Below are 23,636 nucleotides of genomic sequence, written 5' to 3'. Positions count from 1 at the left end.
CATCTTCAAGAAATGACTAAAAACACATATGTTACATCTTTATTTGACCCTCTAGCACTGAAATATATTGGGAAGACTGAAGCCTGAAGCAGAAATCAATGGCGCAGCAGGGGAGCAAGTGTTCAGTCAGGGAACCGATGGACATCATGAGCACACCAGCAGCGCAGGACAACAGGTGGGGTGCCCTGTAGTTACCCTGACAACCAGCATGTTGACAGGGAGAGGGCATGATGGAGTCACGGTGATCGATAGCTTACTTAGTTACAAAAGATACTATTTCACAAGCCAGTGGTCAGCAGGCCCCCGAAGTCAGTTGCCTCAGATAACTGTTTGTTAACAAGTAAACTGTGGGCAAAGAAAGCACATCCGATGCTCCAGTGACAGGATGGAGACACTACTTAATTGGCTTTTAGCACCCGACTCCACAAGAAAAGAAACCCAAGCGAGAAGGAGAAAAGTGAAAAGCTGAGAGGCAGAGTGAGATGCAGCCTGTCCTATTATCTGAGTATTGATGACTTGGATGCGATTCCATCAGTTCATCTCTTCCTGGAGTCTCACAGCCACCTGATTGGGCTGTTGACCACTCAGCGTGTTATAAGGAAGGAACTGTGGGTAATGGAGGTCTAGGATTTCGCCTGGATACTGGTAACTAAAGGGCTTTTGACAGTGTAAAAGGCCTTGGGGCCTTTAGCACTAGGCTGACAAAACATGAAAGAAGATTATCAAGCTTTCAGGTTTTGTATGCGATATTAATTTAGCAAGAGTACATGCTTTAAGAGTTTTGCAAACATTTTAAGTAGTAGATCAGCACATTTTGTTAGAATTTACTCATTTTGTGTCCACAGATGGAAGTCTTACACCTGCAAAAACATTAAATATTTTGAAGAATTCTAATGCTGCTCTTTTCCATTCATGTTTACATGCAGCCAAATAATAAATTTGTAATGGACTGATGGACTGAAAAGACAATGTAAAGTCAATCTGACTGAGATCAATCTGAATGAAACTTCTACTGGGATTGAATGGGGTGATGAAGACTCACAATAATCTTATCAAGAGGAAAAAATAGGCATGTAAACTTGAATCTGACAATTTTCTCTATGATATCACATATAAACATACCTTGCCCACATGCACAATGATGGGATGGTTATGCTTACATACAATAAACATATTTTTTTGTGATCAGAGGAGAAGAATGAATATTTACTAAATATTTGCTAAAAAGCTCTTCTGAATTAAATGTCAGCTTTCTTTAGAGATATGTCATCAAGGCCCCACTGACATCATCGCGGTGGCTTTCTCTGCTGCTGAACATGGTGATTTGGTTTTGTTTGGAATACATATAAAGCACATGTAAACAAATATGTGAATTGGACAACAACAACATTTAGAGGTCATATAAACAACTTTCAGAATCTGAAATTGGTCTGAATCTGAAATCATGAATGATCTAACCTGGCTGCTCCTCTTCACGCTTCCTCTTTTCCTTCTCCAATCGCAGTGCATCTTCTGGGTTAACAGGCCTGCCCAGCTCATCCCGAGGGATAATGTGTCCATGGAAGGGGCACTGAAATTACATATTCAGCAGTTTATTCAATTAGTGTCTTGCTTATATCTATTTATTTACATCAGAGGTCACCAACCTTTTCAAGCCTAAGATCCCTGACCTCTGCAAACTGGCCTTAAACTATATATATATATATATATATATATATATATATATATATATATATATATATATATATATATATATATATATATATATATATATGTAGCCATTTTAAATAATAGGCAACCACTGCATTTTAATCATGATCCAACCAAAGATGCTGCACATGTTGAATTGAGCATTTTTTTTTTTTAAGTAGATTGTACAATTTCAGGATTTAAAGCAAAAACAGAATGGCCTTGACTTTAGCTTTGTGAATTTATGCTGCATAAAACACAAAACAAAACAAAAAAAACAGAATGAATGAATGAGCTGTAAATTCATCCTCTGACAGCTGGTGGCGAAACAGCAGGGATACAGCGTGTGTAGAGGTAATACAGAGGTAAGAAGAGAAGAAAATGCCATTGCTATTTGAAACTGTTATGAAGTTCCCTTTAGTGATACATTCATATAACCCCTTACCTCTAATTCGGTATTTATATTTTCTTTTCTTTTCTACTTTTTCTTTTCTATATTTTCTTTTTCTGTATTTTCATCGTGAATAGTGAAATGCAATGCCGGCTACCTGTTGGGATCAGTTGGTTGGCGACCACTGATTTACATCATGAAATAAGAATATGTTTCTACCATTCTACCAAACACAGCTAAATATGGGCCAAAATGTTCAGTATTACATCTCTTATGTGTGTTTTTTAGGGCATCATTGTTACTTTACTGACCTTTACTCTATCTTGACGTTCACATAAAGATCCATTTGGCATTGGTGCTTTACACTTGTGCTCCACAGGTTTAAATTTCCCAGCAAAGGTGATATATCTAGACTTCATCTCTGCGGACAGTTCCTCATTTTCTACTTCCTCCTCCACCTCATGAGGCACCCAGAACTGGTGCTGTGATGCATTCCTAAAAACCAGTGAGGACAGGGTCTTATTAAAGGAACTCTATAAATGTGTGATCTTTGACAATCAAATTTGTTAAAAATAGGGCTGTCAAATGATTAATCACGATTAATCACATCCAAAATAAAAGTTTTGTTTACATAATATATGTGTGTATACTGTGTATATTTATTATGTATTTATAAATACACACATATACATGTATATATTTAAGAAGAATATGTTATGTTTATATATTAAATATATTTATATATAATTTTATATTTTTAGGAATTATGTATATATATTTTTTTAATTTTAATTATTTTCTAAATATATAATTTATGTGTGTGTATTTATATATACATAATAAATATACCCTGTACACATACATATATTATGTAAACAAAACATTTATTTTGGATGTGATTAATCGTGATTAATCATTTGACAGCCCTAGTTAAAAATCATCATAAAGAATTTGCCTTCATAAAGTGCATTTTTTGCAGGTGAAATATTTTAGGGGCGAGCATAACTAGTAAAATGTTTTTTAGGTATAGAAATGTTCATGATTTTCTCAGTAATTTTACAGATTTCCATGAATTTTCAGGCCTTCAAAATTACAATTTCCAGGTTTTCCATGACCATAGGAAAACTATATTGTACAAGTATATCTTGTTTTAGGATGTCAAAAAGGTAAACCTCCAGATCAATGTTTTCATTTAATTTTGAGGAATAGGAGTTGATCTGAAGTCAATGAATAAACAATGGTGCTCTCTACTGGCTATATCACAAATAACACAATCCATTCATACTTCAAATGAATGACTGATGAAGGTATTATGTAAAACATTCCTAATGTTTCTTATGAATGAGACTGTACTTGATGATTTTGCCAGCGGTGAGCTGCTCCTCTCCCCAGTAGTAAAGATCCACACCAAATGGAATGACAGGGGCCTTAACAGAGGCTTTGTCTTTGATTATGCTCCCCTGGTCACTGCTGCTCACTGCGACCTCAGTAGAGCTCCCAGACATACTAAAACAACCAGAACATACTTAAATCTCCATCATAAAAAACAACAATAAAAGTTTTTTTGTATTATTTTGTATTTTAAATACAATAAAAAAATATATTTTTTATGAATATTTCCATATGAAAACAAATATATATCATCGGTTTGTTTTGTAATACAAAACAGATACAAATTTAACTCTATTACAGTAATTGTAGCGCACTTTTGCGCACTTTTGTTCAAAGGTTATTGTCATAAATGTAATGTTTTTGTGAAAGACTAATATATAAGATAGTATTGTAGTATACAGTACTTTTATTAGTGGTCAGGCAATAAGTCTTTTTAATGCAATTTTATGTATATTTACATTTAAAATAACTGAAATTTATTTACTTTGTTTTCTCATATTTTACTATATTTGAAATATTTGAAAACATTCTGTTATTTCAATCATTTTGAGCATTTAAGCATTTCCAAATATTTCAGTTTTTCACTGCTAGGATTCTATTTCTTAGTTTTTTTTTTCCAGCCCTACGGTATACCAGTCCATGTTAACTGATAAAATAGGACATGGAAGTATAGATCACCTTGTGGAAGGAGCAGAATAAAGCCTCTGTTTGAGCACACGCAGCGTTGCAGCAGCACAGGTGGGGTCCTGCTCTTCATCAAGCATCTTCCTCTTGAGTCGAGAGAGACTGGAGGACACAAGAGGAACAGGATGTTTGACCACAGGTTTTGATGGCTTTGCTTTGACCCCAGAGGTTGACGTTGAGGGAGTTTCATCAAGTCCTATGAGAGACAAGAGGAACAAGGAAAAAACAACATGATGTTATGTAAAGTCAAATACTCAGAATACAACATTCAATCTTTATTAATATGGATCTCACAACATCCACTTGTACTATAGTCTAATGGACTGAGGGGGTTCTAAGCAGGAGTAAGCAGGGGCTTAAGGTGGTCTTAGGAGTGACACAAAGATCTAAGACTCACATTTAAGCTTTCTAGCTTCCAGAACGAGATGAAATTAAAAACAAGTACGGTGAATTCCTCATAAGTCTGATGATTAAGAGACACCTGACCACTATACACAGACAAATAACCATGTGGGTATATGAGAAGCCTAGTCTGCTCTTATTTCTTATCGACAAATATGGTTTTCAAAAGTGCAAAATCAAAATAATTGGCAGTATTTTCAGAAACATTTATCTGACATGCCTATTTCAAGTACAATTTTTGTTTTAAGTCTTTGAAAAAAAAAAATCAAAATATAATAGTACATTAAACACATTATGGTTTGGTATTTGTATATTTTCAAAAACAGTAAAATACATTGTTCCAACCAATCTGTTTATTTGGTTGCAGATTTCCTAGTTCAGGCCCATCAGACCCCAAATTTCATGCACGTGAGCTGCGGATGTGAGAGAAAATACATTATTCTTGCATTCAGTGAGCAAATTATCTGCATTTCTGTACGGGAATATGGAGTAGGGCTGGGACTTGATTCCAAAATAAGTATTTTTCAGTTTCGAGGTGTTGAGATTCTAGAGTTGATTACACACACCTCAAGTCCTTAGAAGAGCCATATTAAGTTCAACAACAGCGTTAATATTCAACTCACTATCAAAAAACTCTAGACATCAGTTGTTCACACAGCAGTAGTAACCTGTTACAAAAGTGCATTTTTTGTTATTTTTAATATTTTAAACATATATGTAATGTTATTTATGAAGTATTGCAATCTGGTGTTGTTACAGTGAGGAGATTTCTGTAGAATGACACCAGTATTTTACATTTTGTCCACTGCATGTGTGTAGGTTGAACAAAATATGCTCCTAAGTGTAAGAGGTTAAAGTTATATTTAAATTTTCTTGCACAAAATTATATTCATTACTTGACTGATATTACTTGTTGCTTAATTTTTATATTTGAATTGGTTGATTTGATACAACAACGACCAAAAATCAGTTTATTATCTATAAAATATTAAGTTAGCTAGGACATTCTTCACTAGCCAATGCAATGTGCATCAGCAATGAGAAAATAAAAACTAGTCAGAAGCCAGGTAGAAAACTTGTCTAACTATTAGCAAGTTAGCTAGCTAGCTACACTAGTCTAATATAGTAATACCTCACTGAATGGTCAATTTTACATGTATTTCCTGTACTTAAAAAATATAAAATACTTTATTTGTATTTTGATACATTTTTGATAATTGAGGTATTTTGTTTAATTTCCTGCAAATTCAAGTCTGATCACTTATTTCTTGAGCACAAATATTTACAAGGCTGTGCTGATTACTTTAACATATCACATATCACTAACCCTAAATATCGGTTAGTGATATAAAAAAATAAAATAAAATTATGGTCTCAAGACAGGATGAGGAACATGTGGCCAGATTCTTACCATCCTGATTGTAATCATCTGGTGTATACAGTTAATCCAGGTTCACTCCCTTTCAATGACTTACTGCATCACAGCGGCATTCGGGTGTGCAAAATCATGAAATACGACCAAAAGCTTTCTTTTTCTGTTCAAATTGACCAAAATGGTAGCTATGTCTGAAGCAATAAAGTTGCAGGTGCTAAAGAGATAAATCAATAAGAGGAAATAGAGAGGCCCAGCAGTAGACATAGAGTTGAGCTGCCAATGGTGGCGTTATTGATTTTCCTGAGTTCAACAGGCCTTGTAATTAAAATGTAAATTTTGAGAGAGATAACGTCTTGACAGGAACGATGGAATAAAAGGATAGATAAAAGCTCTGTAGTGAAAGGAATGGAGAGAGAGAAAGGAGGAGTGGAACAGACAAAATGCTTTTCAAATTAAAGTGTTTCTCTCCGGATGAGGAAGCCGATGTGATTTTGACAAAAGAAAGGGAAGCCATAGATGAGCTAGAATCCTGTGACAGGTTGATGTAATATTAAATGAAACTGCTGATGCTAAATTGCACTGATTGATAAATTTGAAATGATGGAGTTAACTTGGCAGTAAATCAGAATTTTTTTTTTCTGCGTCCCGTTTTTGGATTATTTAAATTATACTGCGAATGGTTGCACTCTCAATGCAATTCATGCCATTTCCATTTTCTATATTCCTCCACATGAAGAGTAGACCCCCCCGCCACCAAAATATAAAAAAACCTTTATACATCTTTTCACATGTATTTCAATTGAAAAGAAATGACACATGTCTCTAATCAGTCTCACATCTGATTTACTTTGGTAAAAGATTATACGTTTAAGGTAAGCATCAATATCACTATTGCTCATATTTGGGGCTTAAGGACTAGAACAACCATAAGTATTAAACTTCAGCACATCCTACATTCGTTGTGCTACAGATATGAAGGATAATTCATAGTATGCACTGTTAAAGAGAACTGTTACTTTTCTAAGTGATCATAAAGACTTGGGCATGGGCTCTTTTGACTTTGGCAGTAAATAAAAAAACTCAAAATATTGCTGTAACAAAGTAAAACAAAATATTAAAAATCTAGTTTGTATTGCCATTTGTATCATATATGATTAAATTCAGGATAATCCAGTCTCAGATGAGTACACGGTTCTTTAGGTGAACAGTTTAGCGCACAGAGGCCTGTGAGGTGAGCATTGTAAATTACCACTCTAAGCTAATGGGCACTCATTAACATCATTGCATTGTTAATTTGCCATGGCCAGTGCACTGATCATTACATACTTTACTGCAGAAAGCAGCTTGGCTCTGTAAAGCTGTAGAAATTATATCCTAATGATTTTTTAGTTAGTGCCTGTTTAGAGATGCTAAAAGGAAATGAATGAAGAAAGCGAACAGGAGAGTCTGGTGAAATCATATTGCATCTCATAATTTGTGTGTGGCGTTGAGCTCATCATACATTACCAGGAAAATCAGGAAATTACTAAACTACTTCCAAAGTGAATGCTGTTTCTACAAGAACTGCATAAATCACATTAGCCACTGAAATCGATAATTTTCATGACAGTAAATTTCAAATTGGACAGGATTTGAGGTCAAATATAATCGGTGTTATTTGGCTTGTGTCTGACCTATTGCTTGACCTCTGTCTTTTGCCTGTGGCTTTTTGTCAATAGATGGACAAGAATCTTTTGCATGTACAAATAGTCAGCTGTCAAAACAGATTTCTATTGGTGGCCCAAGGTTATAATTGATTTAAACCAGGCTTAAAGCAATTTATTACATTTCAAATAGATATCAGAGTTTTTAAATGAGCAGCTGTTTTTACAGTAAATGTGATATTATTTTGCTCACTATATTTTGCAGTACATTTTGCTCATTGCTAACCCCCCCACCCCCAATTTTGTAGAAAATTGTGACCTGTCAACGTTTATGAGACTCACCTTTATAATAATGGAACATATTTATTAATATATGAATCTGTGATTTTCCTAATTAAATTCACTGTCAGCATACCTATTTTTAAAGTAAAACTCATAGCTAAAAACAGCACAACTACCACAACTTGTACATTGCTTTGAGCACAGATGCTTCATGCTTTACATCTTAACTCTAAAAACAAACTTTCCTTTGTGCTTTGAAGCTTTTCGACAGCTAACCGTTTCTAACTAATCTCACCACTGTGCTCTTAATTCCACATTTAAATATCCTGCTGCTTTAAGCCCAAAACTACAAACAAACAGTAATCCCCAGAGGACTTTTCAGCTCATATCTACTTTGAAGCAGCCACTATAAGTGTGTGGCGATATCCTATGAGAGATTATTTGGATTATGCAAGATCCTATAGAGAGAGCTAGTCCCTTTACTGATGAACAGGTTTGTCTTATTGCATTAGGCTTCACATCTGCACCTGAACAAACTCACCATACTCTGCGCGCAGATGTTCAGGAATATGAGGTTCATAGCCCTCTTTTTCTGGCACGTCTACAAAATCATCGTCGTCATCTTCTCCATCCTCAGGAGCTCTCATCTAGCTCGGGAAAAAGAGAGTCACTTTAAAGCCATGATAATAACTAACACCTGATAGAGATGGTAACATGTGAGGGAATTAAGTAACAATTAGCCTATTTTTCTTGGTTTACTCAAACATTTGCATTTTACTTTGAAAATGCTATAAAAGCTACTGTTGCAAAACATTAACAATTTTTTGTCATTCTCAAAACAATGCTTGTTTGCTGACAGTTTACAATGGATGTCTGCAATACTCTCCTGGCTGATTAACACTCAGATGGGATATTCACTGTGGCCTCAGGATATTCCAGAGATTTACAGCACTATGAACGGCAAACTCTGCAGTAACGTGGGACATTTTAACATTTTAATTCAAAGCCTTAATAGAATTTCCAGTTGACCACATCCAATTTTTTTCTAGTGGTAGTCTATCTGAACATTGTCCAAGCAAACTGTGACTGCATGAAATAACAGCTGTTTTGTTAAACAGACTTTTTCCAGCATTTGCCAGCACGCAAAGGAGACAATTATAATTTCAGACAATAATAATTATCTGCAATGTTTCAGAAAGTAGGGCTACATGAGACTACTGACAACCCAAAACAAACTAAAGCTGCTGATGGACGCGTACTTAATATTGGGTGTTTTAGTCTTGGCTAGATATGGTGAGGTTGAGTTGTTACCGATTACATCTTTGTGCAGGATGTTCTACAAAAGAGCAGGACGAACAAGGTGATACGATTTTTACTCTGAAGTTCTGTGTTCACATCAAGCAATCACTGTAAGGAGATCAACTCAACACGAGGCACTAGATAAACCCTTAAAGGTGATTCAAACCAGATCCAGGCTTTAAAAACCTTTGACTAGAAGAAAATTTATGGTTACTCTGATCTTAAGTGTATCTATGGTCAAGGTAAGCTAAAAAGCTTTCATAAATCTCAAGGTTTGGAGAAAGTATCAACCACCACTTTATATATATTTATATAATTAATAAGAAAATGTGGTGGAGGATAATGAACATTTACCTTGTGTAATAAGCAATAGTGTGCATACACATTTAATTATTGGATATAATTAAATTGTAAGTAACATGTTTATGTCAGTATTGCATCAACCATCAGCCCCAACACTCTCTAGATACTGGTATTTGTATCAAAAATCCCACAATCGATCAACAATAGGTCTGAAGTATCATCAATGTCCGTACCATAATGCAGAGCAGTTAAGTGCCAAAGTTTAATAGTTACTAATGCCAAGTATGTTAAATGGTAAAAAATGATGGCTCAGCAACAACTAATTAAAAAGCATAATCACATTGTAAATGTCTTTAAGTGCTGAAGAAGATGGTGACTGGCTCATGGATTCAGGAGGCAGGTGAGCTTTATTCTGCTCTCCCTCCAAGCATCTACTGCTGCCATCTGCACCTGCTCATCCATCACTTGCGCTGTAAGTTTTGTTATCACTCTAACACTAATCAAAAGAGAAAACTGTCACTGCCACTGACCTGTGGAACCTCCCAATTATGCTCTTCAGGAGTGACAGCAGCACTTAACTTCCACTGCCGGGTAAATGACCACCATCAATCTAAACAGAATAGCAATGAACCACCGGGCTGCAAATGATTTTTTTTTTTTTTTTGGGTACAGAAATCCCCAGCCTGGAATTTATGAAAGGTGAAAAGCAACTCAAGGCTATTTTATTCCCCTCCTCCTGGGCCCCACTCCTTAAAGCCGAGGGTGTTCAGACTCGCAGGCCTGGGGAGACGACGTCTGCATTAGTGCTAAACAGAATTTATGCCTTTTAATTTACTCAAAAGGTGCTTAAGCGGCCCGTGCGCTACAATGCATAACAGAATGCCAGTTTTTAAATATGGGGGTCATTGGTATTAAATGGTATATATAATCTGTGTGCCCTTCCTTTTTGAGGGCATTGTTAAGTGTACAGCTCTAGCATGCCTTTTCCATTTTTTCTGTCTAATTGTCTCCATGATTACCTTAATATAAAGTACTAAAGATTGTAGCTTGCTTTGCTTTCGTTCATTTTTTTTTTCTTTTTCATTATTGCAGGCAGACTGTGTTGACAATTCCAGACTGAGGCATAAACTGTCTTTGCATGAGGTCTCAATTATGAACACTGGTGGCATTGGTTCAGAAATAAGCCCTCTATGGTGAACACAGAAATATCTGTGTTTTTTGTGGTTATGAAAAAACATAATCCCTTCACTTCACACTCAACCCCTGTAGCCTCCACCTAAAAATTATAATACCATAAAAACTGATATTTTAATGTCAACATGACATCAAAGTGATCCTATTTACCTTAATACTTTATTAAAATGTGGTAACTTGCTGTACGTCTTCCTAGTCCAACACTCCTAGTCCAGACACCTAGTTTGTAACATCTACTTTTCACTGTCCAAACCACTATTCTTTTTTTTATTAATATCCTGAAAACACTAGTAGTGTATAAGATTGTTTTTCATTTCAGATTAAAGTTGATCAGTATGTTCACAGATTTTTTACTACACACAAACTGCATAGTTCACCCACTGTCTGTATCAGTGGCAAAGCTACTTTGAATAGCTACTGTGGCTCGACCAAATTAAGTTGGTAATTTACCAAACATGAAATTTATGAAACGATAAATATAATTTATTATATACTTATATATATTTTTTTTTTTTTAAATGTAAATGCAAGCTTTCAAGGTCAATTGCAGTCAGTTTCTTAATTTTCCCTCTTCCTATTGGTTCATACCATACGCTTGTCAAAATGATAATTCATTTATTTCTGTTAGTTCCACCCACAATGTTATGTTTATGACGTAAGGACATAATCGTAAGATGCGTGCATTTGTGGAGTGCATTTTTGAATTTGAAAATGCTGAAACAAATATCAATCAGTCAATTTTTAAAAAAGTATATATTGGAAATTAAGTCTTAGCAATGAATCCGGGCCGTCTACAAATGAAACCTAACCACCTGCGGGTGATGGGTTTATAGATCAGAAAATTTGGAGCTAAGCGTGTCTGAAACATCATATTAGCATAGGTACAGTGTTTGATCAGCTTAATACATAGGTCTTTTGCAGAGAGAAACACATAAATATTGTGCTAGACACTGTTCTCCACAACAACTGTGTATTTGCACGGTCCTCAATGTTTACTCTCCTTTGAACCCAAACTGACAGATACACTTGATTATGAGATGTGTTTAACCCAAATCCCTGTTGTCTCAAACTGAGGTAATATTTTACAATAAACTTACTTTAGTTAAAATTATTTAAACATTTACTTGTATAAACAATGAGCAGTACATTTAGTTACAATATTTATTAATCTTTCTTAACGTTAGTTAATAAAAATACAACTGTTCATTGTTATTTTGTGTTAGGTCAGGTACTAATGTTAACAGATACAACTTTAAATTTGAATTATGTATTAGCAAATGTTAAACTAACATTAATGTTAATCAATGCATTAGCAGTATTGTGTAGAACTATATTGTTGGTATATGTTAATGTTACAAATAAAAGCTTATTGTAATGTGTTATAGGCAACTATAGACATTTTTCCAAACAATAATTCAAATAATGTTTATACTGTCATTATACTAGACAGAAAATAGGCATTTTGTTTGTTTTTTCAGAGTTGTATATGGGTAGTTTTGTTGTTTTCTGTTTTAAACCTTTGTGCTGTATTTTCTGTTGCCAATTTGACACGCAGTTAAAGTTTGCCCACCCACTTAAACATTTCTTGCCTCGCTCCTGGTCTATACTTGAGTTTAATTAGTTACTTACACATTTTTATAGTATTTAACACATGTAAACAACACTAATAGCCGACAAAGTCCACTTGGGAAACAGAGGAACAGAAAAATCCATCACCACTTTAAAAAAGGGAGGGAACATTCTATTTAAATTGAAACATTGAGTAGTCATTCTGCAATCGGCAACTAATTACAAACTTAAACCTCATTTCAATCTCACCTAGACTTTTTTATGCCTTGTTGCCACCAGCTGCAGAACAGATTGTTTATTCATCTTGTCTTTATTTAATCAAATGCAGTAAGTACCTTGATAGATTAAAGTGCAAATAGACATTGCAAACCAAAAACTGTTACGTTTAAATCACTTTAATTCTGTTGTGATAAAATCAGCACTGTCAACTTGTAAAGACAGTATTATAATTCTTCGACTGGAGTGTGTGGATACTGAGAATTAGTCTCCATAGGAAGGCTTTTTGCTGACGCAGGTGTTGCTGACATGTTAAGCCCACCTCCAGGTGTCTCAAAGAAAACAAAACTCCTGACAATGTAAAGTAGCCCAGGAATGTTTCCAGAAAATAATACAAATTATGTAGAGAACCTGATTCTTTTATAGTTCATAATACAATATCGGCTTAATGACTGAAACCTTGAGCTATAATTTGAAAAGAGTCAAATTATTAATTATTAGGTAATAATCATTTTAATAAGTTATATATTTATGTTAAATGCATATTTACATTAGATTAAATTCTAAGTTACATAATTTAGTATAAACATTTAAATTTATACTGCAATTAATTGCAATTTATTAAATTAGAATAATAAAATAATCTCTTAAACATCATTGAATAACTGAATATTTTAATAAATGAGTATTAGTAATTATAATCTAATAAAAAATGCTTCAATTTGTGCTACTGTATTTTATACTATGTTTTTAATAATGTTTATAATAGGCCTAAAAATGTATAATCAACCATATAAAATTTTATAGAGTTATTAGAAATCTAAATGTCCCTCTAACCAGGGTTATTACAGTTAACAAAAACTAAATTGAATACTGTAAAAAGTTAAAGTTTAAAGTTTTATTTTTAAGTTACTTAAAAATAAAATAAACGCAAAAATTCATATCTCTGTATTTTTTGGCTGATTTGCTGTATACGGTAGCCTATATATCTCAGTATTTGGATTTGGATTAAACAAATAAAGTGAATGTAAGCATGTAGGCATATATTATGTGCAAAAAAAGGGTTAAAATCACATTATATTGTAACATTGTAACATTGCAATCTAAAAACAAAAAAATATTTTTAAAGCAGAAGTTAAAGTTACTAAACTAAAAATTAAAATATTAAAAAGCACAGACTAATTGAGTAAAAAGGCTATTTTGATTACCCCACTACACTTTACAGTTAGTGCCATCATACAAATACACATACTTGTAGGTTTAAAATTCTACATATGCCATATTTATTGTCCAACTACAAATATTTCAGAAAATTTATATTTAAGTCAGTTATTGCGCTTCTATTTCATTGAGCTCTGTCAGCTCGGCGAGCTAGTTCTAAATGAAGTCTGTGGAGATAAGCGGAGAATCGCTAAAGCAGAAGCTCATGCACTTCTGACAGGAAAATAGAAATATTTCCATGTATTTTTAACATTTTCAGATGGAGAATATACCTGTGAAATGTAAGTTATGCATTAAGGAAAACAGCACATCTCAAATACAGCGCGTCTCTGTCAGCCTCACACGCAGCCTTTCTGTCAGAGCATCTAACGGGGCGAACGCGAGCCGCTTTGAACTGAATCTATAAACTATGGGCTACTAGGAGAGAAATAAAACGCAGAAATGGTTTAAAAGCAAATCAAACAACAACAAAAAAAACCTCTGATTGGTTGAACTCTTCATCTTTTTCTGTTGCTTGTTTTGACTGCAGCGCGTGGACAGAGGCGTCACTAGATTTTTGCGTAGTTTAGAGTGACAAATCGTACCAGAGTACTTTGAGGTCAAAATGCGTAGCCGCTACGCAAAATGCATACAGGTTGGCAGGTCTGCAAAATGACTAAATCGGTGTATAAAATTAAAATGGAAAATATAAAAAACAAAAGCTAATTTAAAATGTTAATACAAACTGTAACAGTAGCTCAGTAATACTAAAACAACGGCCTCTAACGTCCTTGATTTGTCTCATCAGCAGACGTGGATATATGAGAATGACGTTGAATATTTAGACGATGTGCTCCCATGAGTGGACTACTGGCAGACATTCGCAGTGAACTCTATTGATCATGCAGTGGCCCCTGGCCTCTACCCTGAGAGGATAAGATAATGAGTTTCCGGTTAAATGTCCCCCACTTATGGGGAAAAACACATTCCAGCAGTGCTCCTCACGCCCTCCAATATATTTTGTACGGTCTAATTAACTCTGTAAGCAATCTCAATTACTTTGTGCCCAGGGAAGCGTCGGCCAGGCACACTCCTTAAGCAGGTCTGTTATCCTTTTAAAAAATGAGCTGAGGAGGTAGCCTCGGACAACTGAGCCCTACACTTCATTTGTCTTTGGCCAAGTTTGATGGCCATGCATTTAAAAACCCATTCAATCTTATAAACCAAAAATTAAATGTACTCAGCTGTGATGGTCCTCTGTGCATCTGCTATTTATATGCTAATCTCCTCTCTTACGGGGAAGGTCTTGCAAATTATTACGGCAAACCAATAACTCAGGTGTATGGACTAGCAGGCTAGCTGACCGCAGAACAGAATGAAATGCACTTTGTCACGATAACACATTCTAGGCAGCCTGGAGAGAGAGAGACGCGTGAAGTTTCCTGTCATATCTCAATTTGAAAGCTCACTTACACACATATACATACACACAGCGCAGGGTTATTTCAGGATAACTGGGACATTCTTTTCCAGTCATCTCAATGGCAAAAGTGTCCCAATTTACCCAAATTCACAACTGACCTGAATTTATCCGAATTCACCCTATTGATACTTTCATGTTTATTTCTTTATTAACTGGATAGGTACACTATATAAAAAATGTTGTAATTAAAACAAAGATTACTTAAATATGATACTAAGAAAATACTACTTCAGTCTTTCTACTTCAAAATTTCAAACTTAGTGTGTTACTTGACATTTCTTTTAAATTATTTGTTAAAATTTACTATTAATTTCTTAGTGCAAATTATTTAAAAAGCAAATCCCTTAGTAAATGTACACTGAAAATTTATTTTAATTAAATTAAAATTTACTTATCACAACAACAATCATACATTACAAAGTGTTATTTACTTTAAACCACTGTATATGAGATTTAGGTAACAATATGTATATTTTGTTTGACAAAGAAAAAGAAACTAAATAGATATGATTGCTCTCAATTATTGCTCCTTCAGGCCAGCCCATTAAGTTGCCTTATCATAGTAAATAATGTATATTCTCTCCTGGCACTATAAATGTCGTTCTGTTACATATTTTGTGTATAAGAAACCTCAGACCAAAGCCACAAATTCAAGTGGAATCTTACATAAAATATGGTGTGCTATTTATACAAATAACTGATATTTTGGTATCTAGGTATACTTTAGTAATTTATTTTTCCTTATACGATATTTGCGTTTCCAAGCTATTGGGGTTTTGCATTCAGTTTTTAAATCTTCATTTTTTAAAATCTAAAACTCATTATCATATGATAAAGGCACACAGAAAAATTATAAATAGTAGTAATTTTACACCTTTTTCTGTTCCTCAATCAGTAGGAGTTTAAGCTGAAAGCAATTCCACCCATGTCATAGCAATGACACAGGGAATAAAGTAATGGAATGCTTTTAGGGGGAAAAGGAAAAACTAATTATGATAAAGGCCTTTTAGTTGTTGCTTTATCACAAAGCACTGACTTTTTGTATTGAAAATCGTCACTGAGAGTGATAAACCTCTCTGCGTGCAGTCAAGTGCTTTGTCAATGTCACACCCCTCCTTTCTCTCTACCCTGTCTGTTCTTTTCACCCAGTTAAAAATGGATAACATGTGTCATAATGATGTGTCTCCTAACTGCTAGCTGTGTCCCATTCCACCCTAGAGTGAGCAAATCTCCATTAGCACATGAGCGTGCCTCCCCATAGCATATCTCCCAGTATAGATGCAAAAATGTGCATCTTTAGAGTGTGACCATATAAGAGACAGTGTAATCTAAAAATGTGCACACTACACAAATATTCTCAATACCCTAGTCTTGTGTTACTCGTTGACATCTTTTGACAAGCAAACATTTTCCAGTGCACTATTTGACAAAATTCCTGTATCTAATGTGTGAGGAAAGAGCGCCCTCCTCTGGGGATAATGCATTACTGAAGTTATTCCAGATATACTGTAATTTGCATTTTGCACTGCTCAATTACTGTGATCACTACCCTACTACAAGTATGCATACAGTATACTATATCTTAGAAAACTGACTCAATGCAGAGAAATCAGTTGTAAGCTGGATGATTTCAACAATGGTGAAACATACGAATAGCCATGTGTTCAATCAATGGGAGTTCATTGATATATACATATATTATAATTATTAATATTATATATTTATAATAATTAGCGTTATTTAAACATATTGTTAAATGCAAAAGATAATTTAAAAGGACCAGAAACATTATGCTCTGGCTTTGATGTAACTGTGAAAATTTAAATATAATAAATGGAATTCACAAAACAAATTCACACATGATATTTGCCATTGTAAAATCCTTTTAAAATGGATGAACAATAAACCGTGTGGAACAGCTGTGCAGCACGTCAAAAATAAAAACAGCTGTCATTCAACTCAAGGCACATTGTTTATTTCACCACATAACAGATGCTTTAAATATAGGAAGCATCCAAATAACATAAAAACAATAGGATGCAAGAGTGTAGTACTCTTATTGCTGTTTAATGCACTTAACCCTCAAAACCAGAGCAAAAAAAGTGTAGGCCTATATCTGTTTAAAAAAACAAACTCACCACTCTTCTTTCTCTGTTTTTGTAGTCTATTTGAAGAAAGTTGTGTTTTCTTAATGCGTACTCCAGTGATTTCTTTAACTCAGTGGCTCTTCTCATCAGTTCTTCCTCAACACCCACCTTTGTAAAAACCTGACACATTAAAAATCGCAAATTAACTTTTTTCAAATAAACAACATTCAGATGCATCAAAGACAAATCCAAGTGTGCAATATGCCACAATTTGAACCCACATTCCCCTTTTCCATACTCTGTAATAGTGGAATTAGATATAATTTTAACATCTCTTTCTTAAAGGGATAGTTCACCCAAACATGAAAATTACCTCATGATTTACTCACCCTCATAGACTAGCATATTCTCATGGGAGCTTACACTATGCCTATATCCTACATCATCTGCTGGAGCATCTCTCTTTCGTGAACATGAGTATGACAGTTAGCGGAAGATAGCGATTACAGTTTATAAAGTTTTAAATATGGATATTTTTCTTACACAAATGCATGGATTCACTTCAGAAGGACTTTATTAACCCCCGGAGCCACGTGGAGTACTTTTTATGATTCAGTTTATTTTGCTTCAAATTCTCTACAACCATTCACTCAAGTTCGCTGATGACACGATGGTAGGTCTCATCAGCAACAGCGAGGAAACGCACTACAGAGAGGAAGTGACAAAGCTGGCTAAATGGTGTGGCAATAACAACCTGTGGACTTCAGGAGAAACTCCGCAGACCGCCCCCCACTGACCATCAACAGCTCGACTGTGGAGAGAGTCAGCAGCACTAAATTCCTGGGGGTGCACATCACAAAAGGGTCTCACCTGGACCACCAACAACATGCCACTCTCCAAGAAGGCACAACAACGCCGACACTTTCTCTGACCGGCTGAAAAGAGCAAGTCTCCCTCCACCCATCTTCACCACATTCTACAGGAGCACCATAGAGAGCGTGCTGACCAGCTGCATCACTGTCTGGTACGGGAACTGAAGTGCAGCAGACCGCAAGACCCTCCAGCGGACAGTGAACACAGCTGCAAAGATCATCGGTGCCCCTCTCCCCTCCATCCTGGACATTTTTCTTACACATGAACCATGAACCATCTCACCTCCTCCATCCCCCAACCTTACCACATCACAGAAAAACTGTCTGAAACTTTCTCTTTTTTTTGTGCAATCCAAAGTGTGCTACACACAGGTGAGTGGGCCTATACAAACCACCTGTAGTAACACACTCTCCTCTATGCGCACTATACACTTTTCACACACACTGCTGTGTGTACATAATCCCACAAAAGACTCCGTAATATGTGTTTGTTTACATGCTCATGTACTACAAATCATCTTGAACTGTTCCCTAGCAAGCTGCTTGACTTACAATGTTTCTCTTTGCACATGTACAGTATTATGTGAAGCATTTGTATAGTTTGTATTTTTTTAGTTTATGTATAGGTAAACATTTATATATATATAGTATATTTAAAGTCAAAATCTGTCAGTAGGTTAGTTGTGTATAGGCTTATACTGTTTTATTTCATTGTTGTATGTCTGTATTTATGTAGCACCGTTGTCCTGTGAGGCATGACATTTCATTCCACTGAATGTCCACACATGTTGTGGAATGACAATAAAGCACAGCTTGAACTTGAAAGGGCTTGAGGGTGAGTAAATCATGGGGTAATTTTCAGTTTTAGGTGAACTATCCCTTTAACTTGGCAATTTTTTTTTTTATTAAATGTTATTAAATGAAAAAAAAAAAAGAATAGAAAAAGTTTAGTGAAAAAGAACAGCTTGGACATTCTGCTAAACATCTCCTTTCGAATAACTAATGACAGGTTTCTCATTTGGGAATGAATGATTCCTTTCAGAGGTCAAAGGGTTTACCTGGATCCAGGACTGCACCAGAGGCAGGTGTCTGGTTGTGATGAGTCTATGGAGATCCCTCACAGTGTTTACTAATGCCTCATTCTCTTCCGTCTCCCTCAATTTTAAATCTGCAGACATAATTTAAATGGTTATTCACCAAAAAAAAAAAAAAAAAATTGATGAAAATGGATGTGAACCCGATCAGTTAGATACACCTGTGGACACATTGAGCTCCAGCTGGTATCTATAAGACATTAAACCAGTGCTGCGGAGAAATGCGTCCTCATCAGGAACTTCCTCTGTGTCACTCTCGTTACTATATTTGTCTGTTTGCCCTTCATCATTTTTCTTCTCTGTCATCTTTCCGTTCTGCTCATTGCTCAGGTCTTTACTGCAGCAGGGTTGGTCAGATACGTCCTCAGCTTCCACAGAGGTTTTGGAAATTGCTGCTTCCTCATTAAACAGGTTTAAGTCATCGGATGCAAGCAGTTTTATGCAGTTGTTCATCTCAGTCAAGGTTTCCTCAATCTCAGTCGTTGTTTCTATGAAAGAGATCAAAACAAGCATTTAAACGTGGACAAAAATGGATGCACACACTTTTTGTCTTATATTTAACTATGGTTTAATGGCACTTAATGACATTTTTAAACAATAAGACTTGAACAAGAATGTGTCACTCTTTTTTTAAACAAGATTGCTAAATGCTATTTGTGTTTTCTAGATATTTACAGTTTTTTTTTTTTTTTTGCTGGTTCTTGGTGAAGCTGTGAATTCTTAAACATGATGTAAAAAACTGAAAATACTTTATTGTAAACTTACCCTTACAGCAATAAAGGAATTTCACATTTAAGTATGCTTTACATGAACATTGTGTAAGTATCTTCTATTTGTGCATTTTAATGACAGCAATTTATAATTAGTTGCACCCAGTGATTTCTACACACAAATGGCTGGATTGCTGATGGGATTGCAAATCAGTAGGTGTAGCCAAACTGCGTATGGAAACAGGGCGTCAATGACTAAAAGATGATTTCTTGAAGGTATCAGTCAGACAAGATAAGTTTTCAGGACATAATGTTTGTGAAGTACTGATTACTGTGGATGTCAGTAGTGATTACTGACGGTTTGCACAGGCTATACAGATATCGCTGAGACAGATATCTACTGTATACTCCATTATATCTAGGATTATTAGCTGAAAGTGGTTAAATTCCAAAAAGTGGTATAACACATACTATAATATGAAAATTGCAGATGATGTGTTTCCGGAATGAACACATTGGTGTTTATAATATGTGTAGGTGCCTTGTACGTCAGCTGATCTGATGTTCGATACTAGAATTTAGAAGAAGTATAGGGAACTATAATTAAAGAGGAACATAGCTCACTCCCACTTTCAATAAGCAGTTATTCCAAGATCTAAATACTGTGTAGAAATTCTGCTGTATACTGTAGGCTGACTTCAGATATAAAAACTGAGATTGGATGGATAATGTTTACTCACTGAAATCAGAAGATGTGCTCTCAAGAATGTGTGGAAATATAAACATGGCAATGCAGTTGTGTCAATGTTATGATGATATTGTCAGATATTGAGTCCTTTATTGTAGATTAATAGTTCCACTTTAAGGAATTATTGTTTATTATTCAGTAAAAGAATTTCGGGAAACAAGCCAATAGTGCACTTGCACTCATTTGGCTCCATGATTGTTATGTTACTTTGCATTGTAAAGAGTGCTGTGGCATTATTGGCCTGTTTGCCATATTGCTAGCCCTTAACGTTTTAAAAATTACATTTATATAAAATAAAAATGTGTGTGTAAATATATCAAGGGATAATCAAATAACTAATTTAGCGTAGATAATACTGATAATACTGATACTTTTATATTTTCATTTATTTTGTTAATTTTCATGTTCAAAAGATAACAAGTAATTATCTATAGACACATTTTTGTGTGTGTTTTTTTTTCAGTGGAGTTACAGTTTGTGAAAATAAAGGTGTTTACCCTCCATTTCCTGTTTGGCCTTTTCAAGCTTCTCTTTGTAAATTCGTTCCAATCTCTTCTGTTTCTCCTCTTGTCTTTTTCTCTCAGCCAGTGTTCTTGCTTCAACATCATGAAAATCTACCTAAAAAAGACACAATGCATTTTCTGAAGGGATAGTTTACACAAAAATTAATAATCTGTCTGTGGTTAACCAAACAGTTCCAGGTCCCCATTGACTTGTATAGTATTTTTTTCATACTACAGAAGTCAGTGGAGACCAGCAACTATTTGGTTACCCTTATTCTTCAAAATATAATCTTTTTGTGTTTAGCAGATAAAGAAATTCATGCAGATTTGGAACAACATGAGGGTGAGTAAAAGATGACAGAATTTTAAATCTTTGAGTGAACTATCCCTTTAGGGAGACATTTCAATATTATAATGATGAATTATAATAACATAAATAAAGCCGCCCATAACATCAAGTGCATGAAAACCAAATGTAAATAATAAACAATTTTCACATAATATTGGAAAATACAATGAAACACAATTCAAATAAAATAGTAGACAAATAAATGGTAGTAAACGTTTTTTTATAAATTGCTTGATTGATTCACCTTTGATTACACAGCTAAATTTAGCTAGAACACAATATACTTTCCAAACAGTCTTTACATAATTACATAACAAAAGTGACGTGTTCCAGGGTGCAGACTGATGGATGACTGATAATCACAGAACAGGCACGTCCAGATAAATACCTTTTTAATCTGCTTTAGAAAGTGATATCCCAGAGACAGTTTCTTATAGGCCTCTCCATACGTGGCATGCCATGACTGCACAGTCTGAATGGCAAGTGTCTTTAGTTTTCTCGCCACCTCTTTGGGTGGAGGCAGTGGTTGCTCAGTGTCTGTTTCTACTGTAAGTTCCAGGAACTCCTGAAAGTTTGTGATGAGAAGATCTCTGAAGTGATGCGACCGGTTGAAAATCTCACTGACCATTTGGAAGGCAGAGAGACGGATCTCTGCATGCTCTTGGTTCAGCTGGGTCATAATCAAGTGGTAGAAATGATCAACGTAGTCAGTAGAAACTCTATGGTCAAAAAAGGAAGAAGAGTTCCAACTTAACAAGGAACATAAGGTCATATGTCCAGTGCTGCTCTTAGGCCACAAAAACAAACACACAGGCACATAAGCAATTTATGCTGACTTGGCAAATCATGAAATGGACTCTGATTAGACAACAATGGGTAAGGCCATTTACCACATTCTGTGACTAGATAATGAGATCATAAGCACACTTTGGGCAGAGGTGGCATGAGCTTTGGTGACCAATTGTATTTAACTAACCAATGTTTTATGAAAAATTGCACCGTGAAAATGGCCCAGTTGTCTCACCATCTGCCAGTACAAACAAAAGATTGTTACTGGCTCAAGTTCAGGCTAAGTTAACTTTAAGGTAAAGTTCAATGGGCTCTAGGGTAAAGGCCTTTAACTAATCCAGTGGCCGCAATGGAGCAAAAACAATCATTAAGCAAATATAGATGTCCTTGAACAGTGTCGTCTTGTTTCTATGAAATCTTTGCCAGAATGTCCTAATTTATTAACATGACTCACAGTTTGGTCCATGTATTTTTAACCTAATAAACATACTTGCATATTTTCTTCACTTCCTTCATTTTGTCTTGATTTAACTGTGGTTCTCCAGAGGTAGTCAACTCCTCAACCAGTTGTGAGAGCTTATCACGCATTGTTTGGTCCATCGTTGACATAACCCTATAACAGAATGAATAAAGAATGAAAGTATGGAAGAATGGGCCAACGCAACCACCATTGAGAAACAGTTACTCCTATATGCCATTATTTACAATTATTTTTAATGCAGCTGCTATTCAACACAGATATACAGAGTCATATGCTCTACCAGTGACAGAGAGCTTCACATTTTAGCGAACCGACTGTAACAAGTTATCCGAAAGCTTTAAAGGATGACACGTACCGCTTCCTCCACCTGCTGTAATGAAACTGGCTTTATTAATTACTGGTATTATATCAAATTTATGTGTCCGTTTGGAAATGAAGGTCACTCATCTCAGCATTTTTGTGCGATTGAGCAGGGGCTGTAAACAAAGACATACTGAGTGAGCAACCGTGAAGAGTCCACCATTTTCAAAATAAGAGTCGCTCTCTTTTGTAAACTTTCACTGAAAACCGACTGAACTACAACCGAAACTTAATCGTTAATATAATTTAATAGGAATTATTTTAAGTGTACGACTGTATATGAGTGTGAATCATACAGTTACACCCGAGAATCTCCGGCAACAACAATTCTCATGATTATTAATTAGACGGTGCTGACGTTGCTTAGTGAGCGTTGTTACGTACAATATCAATATTCATTAGTCAAGACTTCTTACATTCTTATTTGACAAGCTGACAACCGCCCACTTACACACGTCTGGTTGTCAGCCAATCAGTGAGGCATACTGTCCGAGCGTCGGACAGCTTATTGAATATTTAAA

The 23,636-nt window shown here is 35.2% G+C and overlaps 1 protein-coding gene across 1 annotated transcript in view; it reads right to left on the bottom strand.

Moving 5' to 3' along the window:
- Positions 1-23,453, bottom strand: part of uvssa (UV-stimulated scaffold protein A) — a 30,016-nt gene extending 6,563 nt beyond the window's left edge. Inside the window, exons 1-12 of the mRNA XM_042769704.1 lie at positions 23,111-23,453; positions 22,765-22,887; positions 21,874-22,204; positions 21,131-21,251; positions 19,337-19,663; positions 19,140-19,249; positions 17,261-17,389; positions 8,400-8,505; positions 4,151-4,352; positions 3,434-3,586; positions 2,392-2,575; positions 1,459-1,570 (exon numbers count right to left, since the gene is read on the bottom strand). Of these exons, the coding sequence (XP_042625638.1) occupies positions 1,459-1,570; positions 2,392-2,575; positions 3,434-3,586; positions 4,151-4,352; positions 8,400-8,505; positions 17,261-17,389; positions 19,140-19,249; positions 19,337-19,663; positions 21,131-21,251; positions 21,874-22,204; positions 22,765-22,883 (1,894 nt within the window). The 5' untranslated portion in view covers positions 22,884-22,887; positions 23,111-23,453. The remainder of the gene's footprint in view (positions 1-1,458; positions 1,571-2,391; positions 2,576-3,433; positions 3,587-4,150; positions 4,353-8,399; positions 8,506-17,260; positions 17,390-19,139; positions 19,250-19,336; positions 19,664-21,130; positions 21,252-21,873; positions 22,205-22,764; positions 22,888-23,110) is intronic.
- Between the last annotated feature and the right edge of the window lie 183 nt (positions 23,454-23,636).

This window comes from Cyprinus carpio, chromosome A14, assembly GCF_018340385.1.
Source record: "Cyprinus carpio isolate SPL01 chromosome A14, ASM1834038v1, whole genome shotgun sequence".
Classification (NCBI taxonomy): Eukaryota; Metazoa; Chordata; class Actinopteri; order Cypriniformes; family Cyprinidae; genus Cyprinus; species Cyprinus carpio.
Note: the sequence above shows the minus strand (reverse complement) of the source record. Positions and strands in the feature narration are given on the sequence as shown.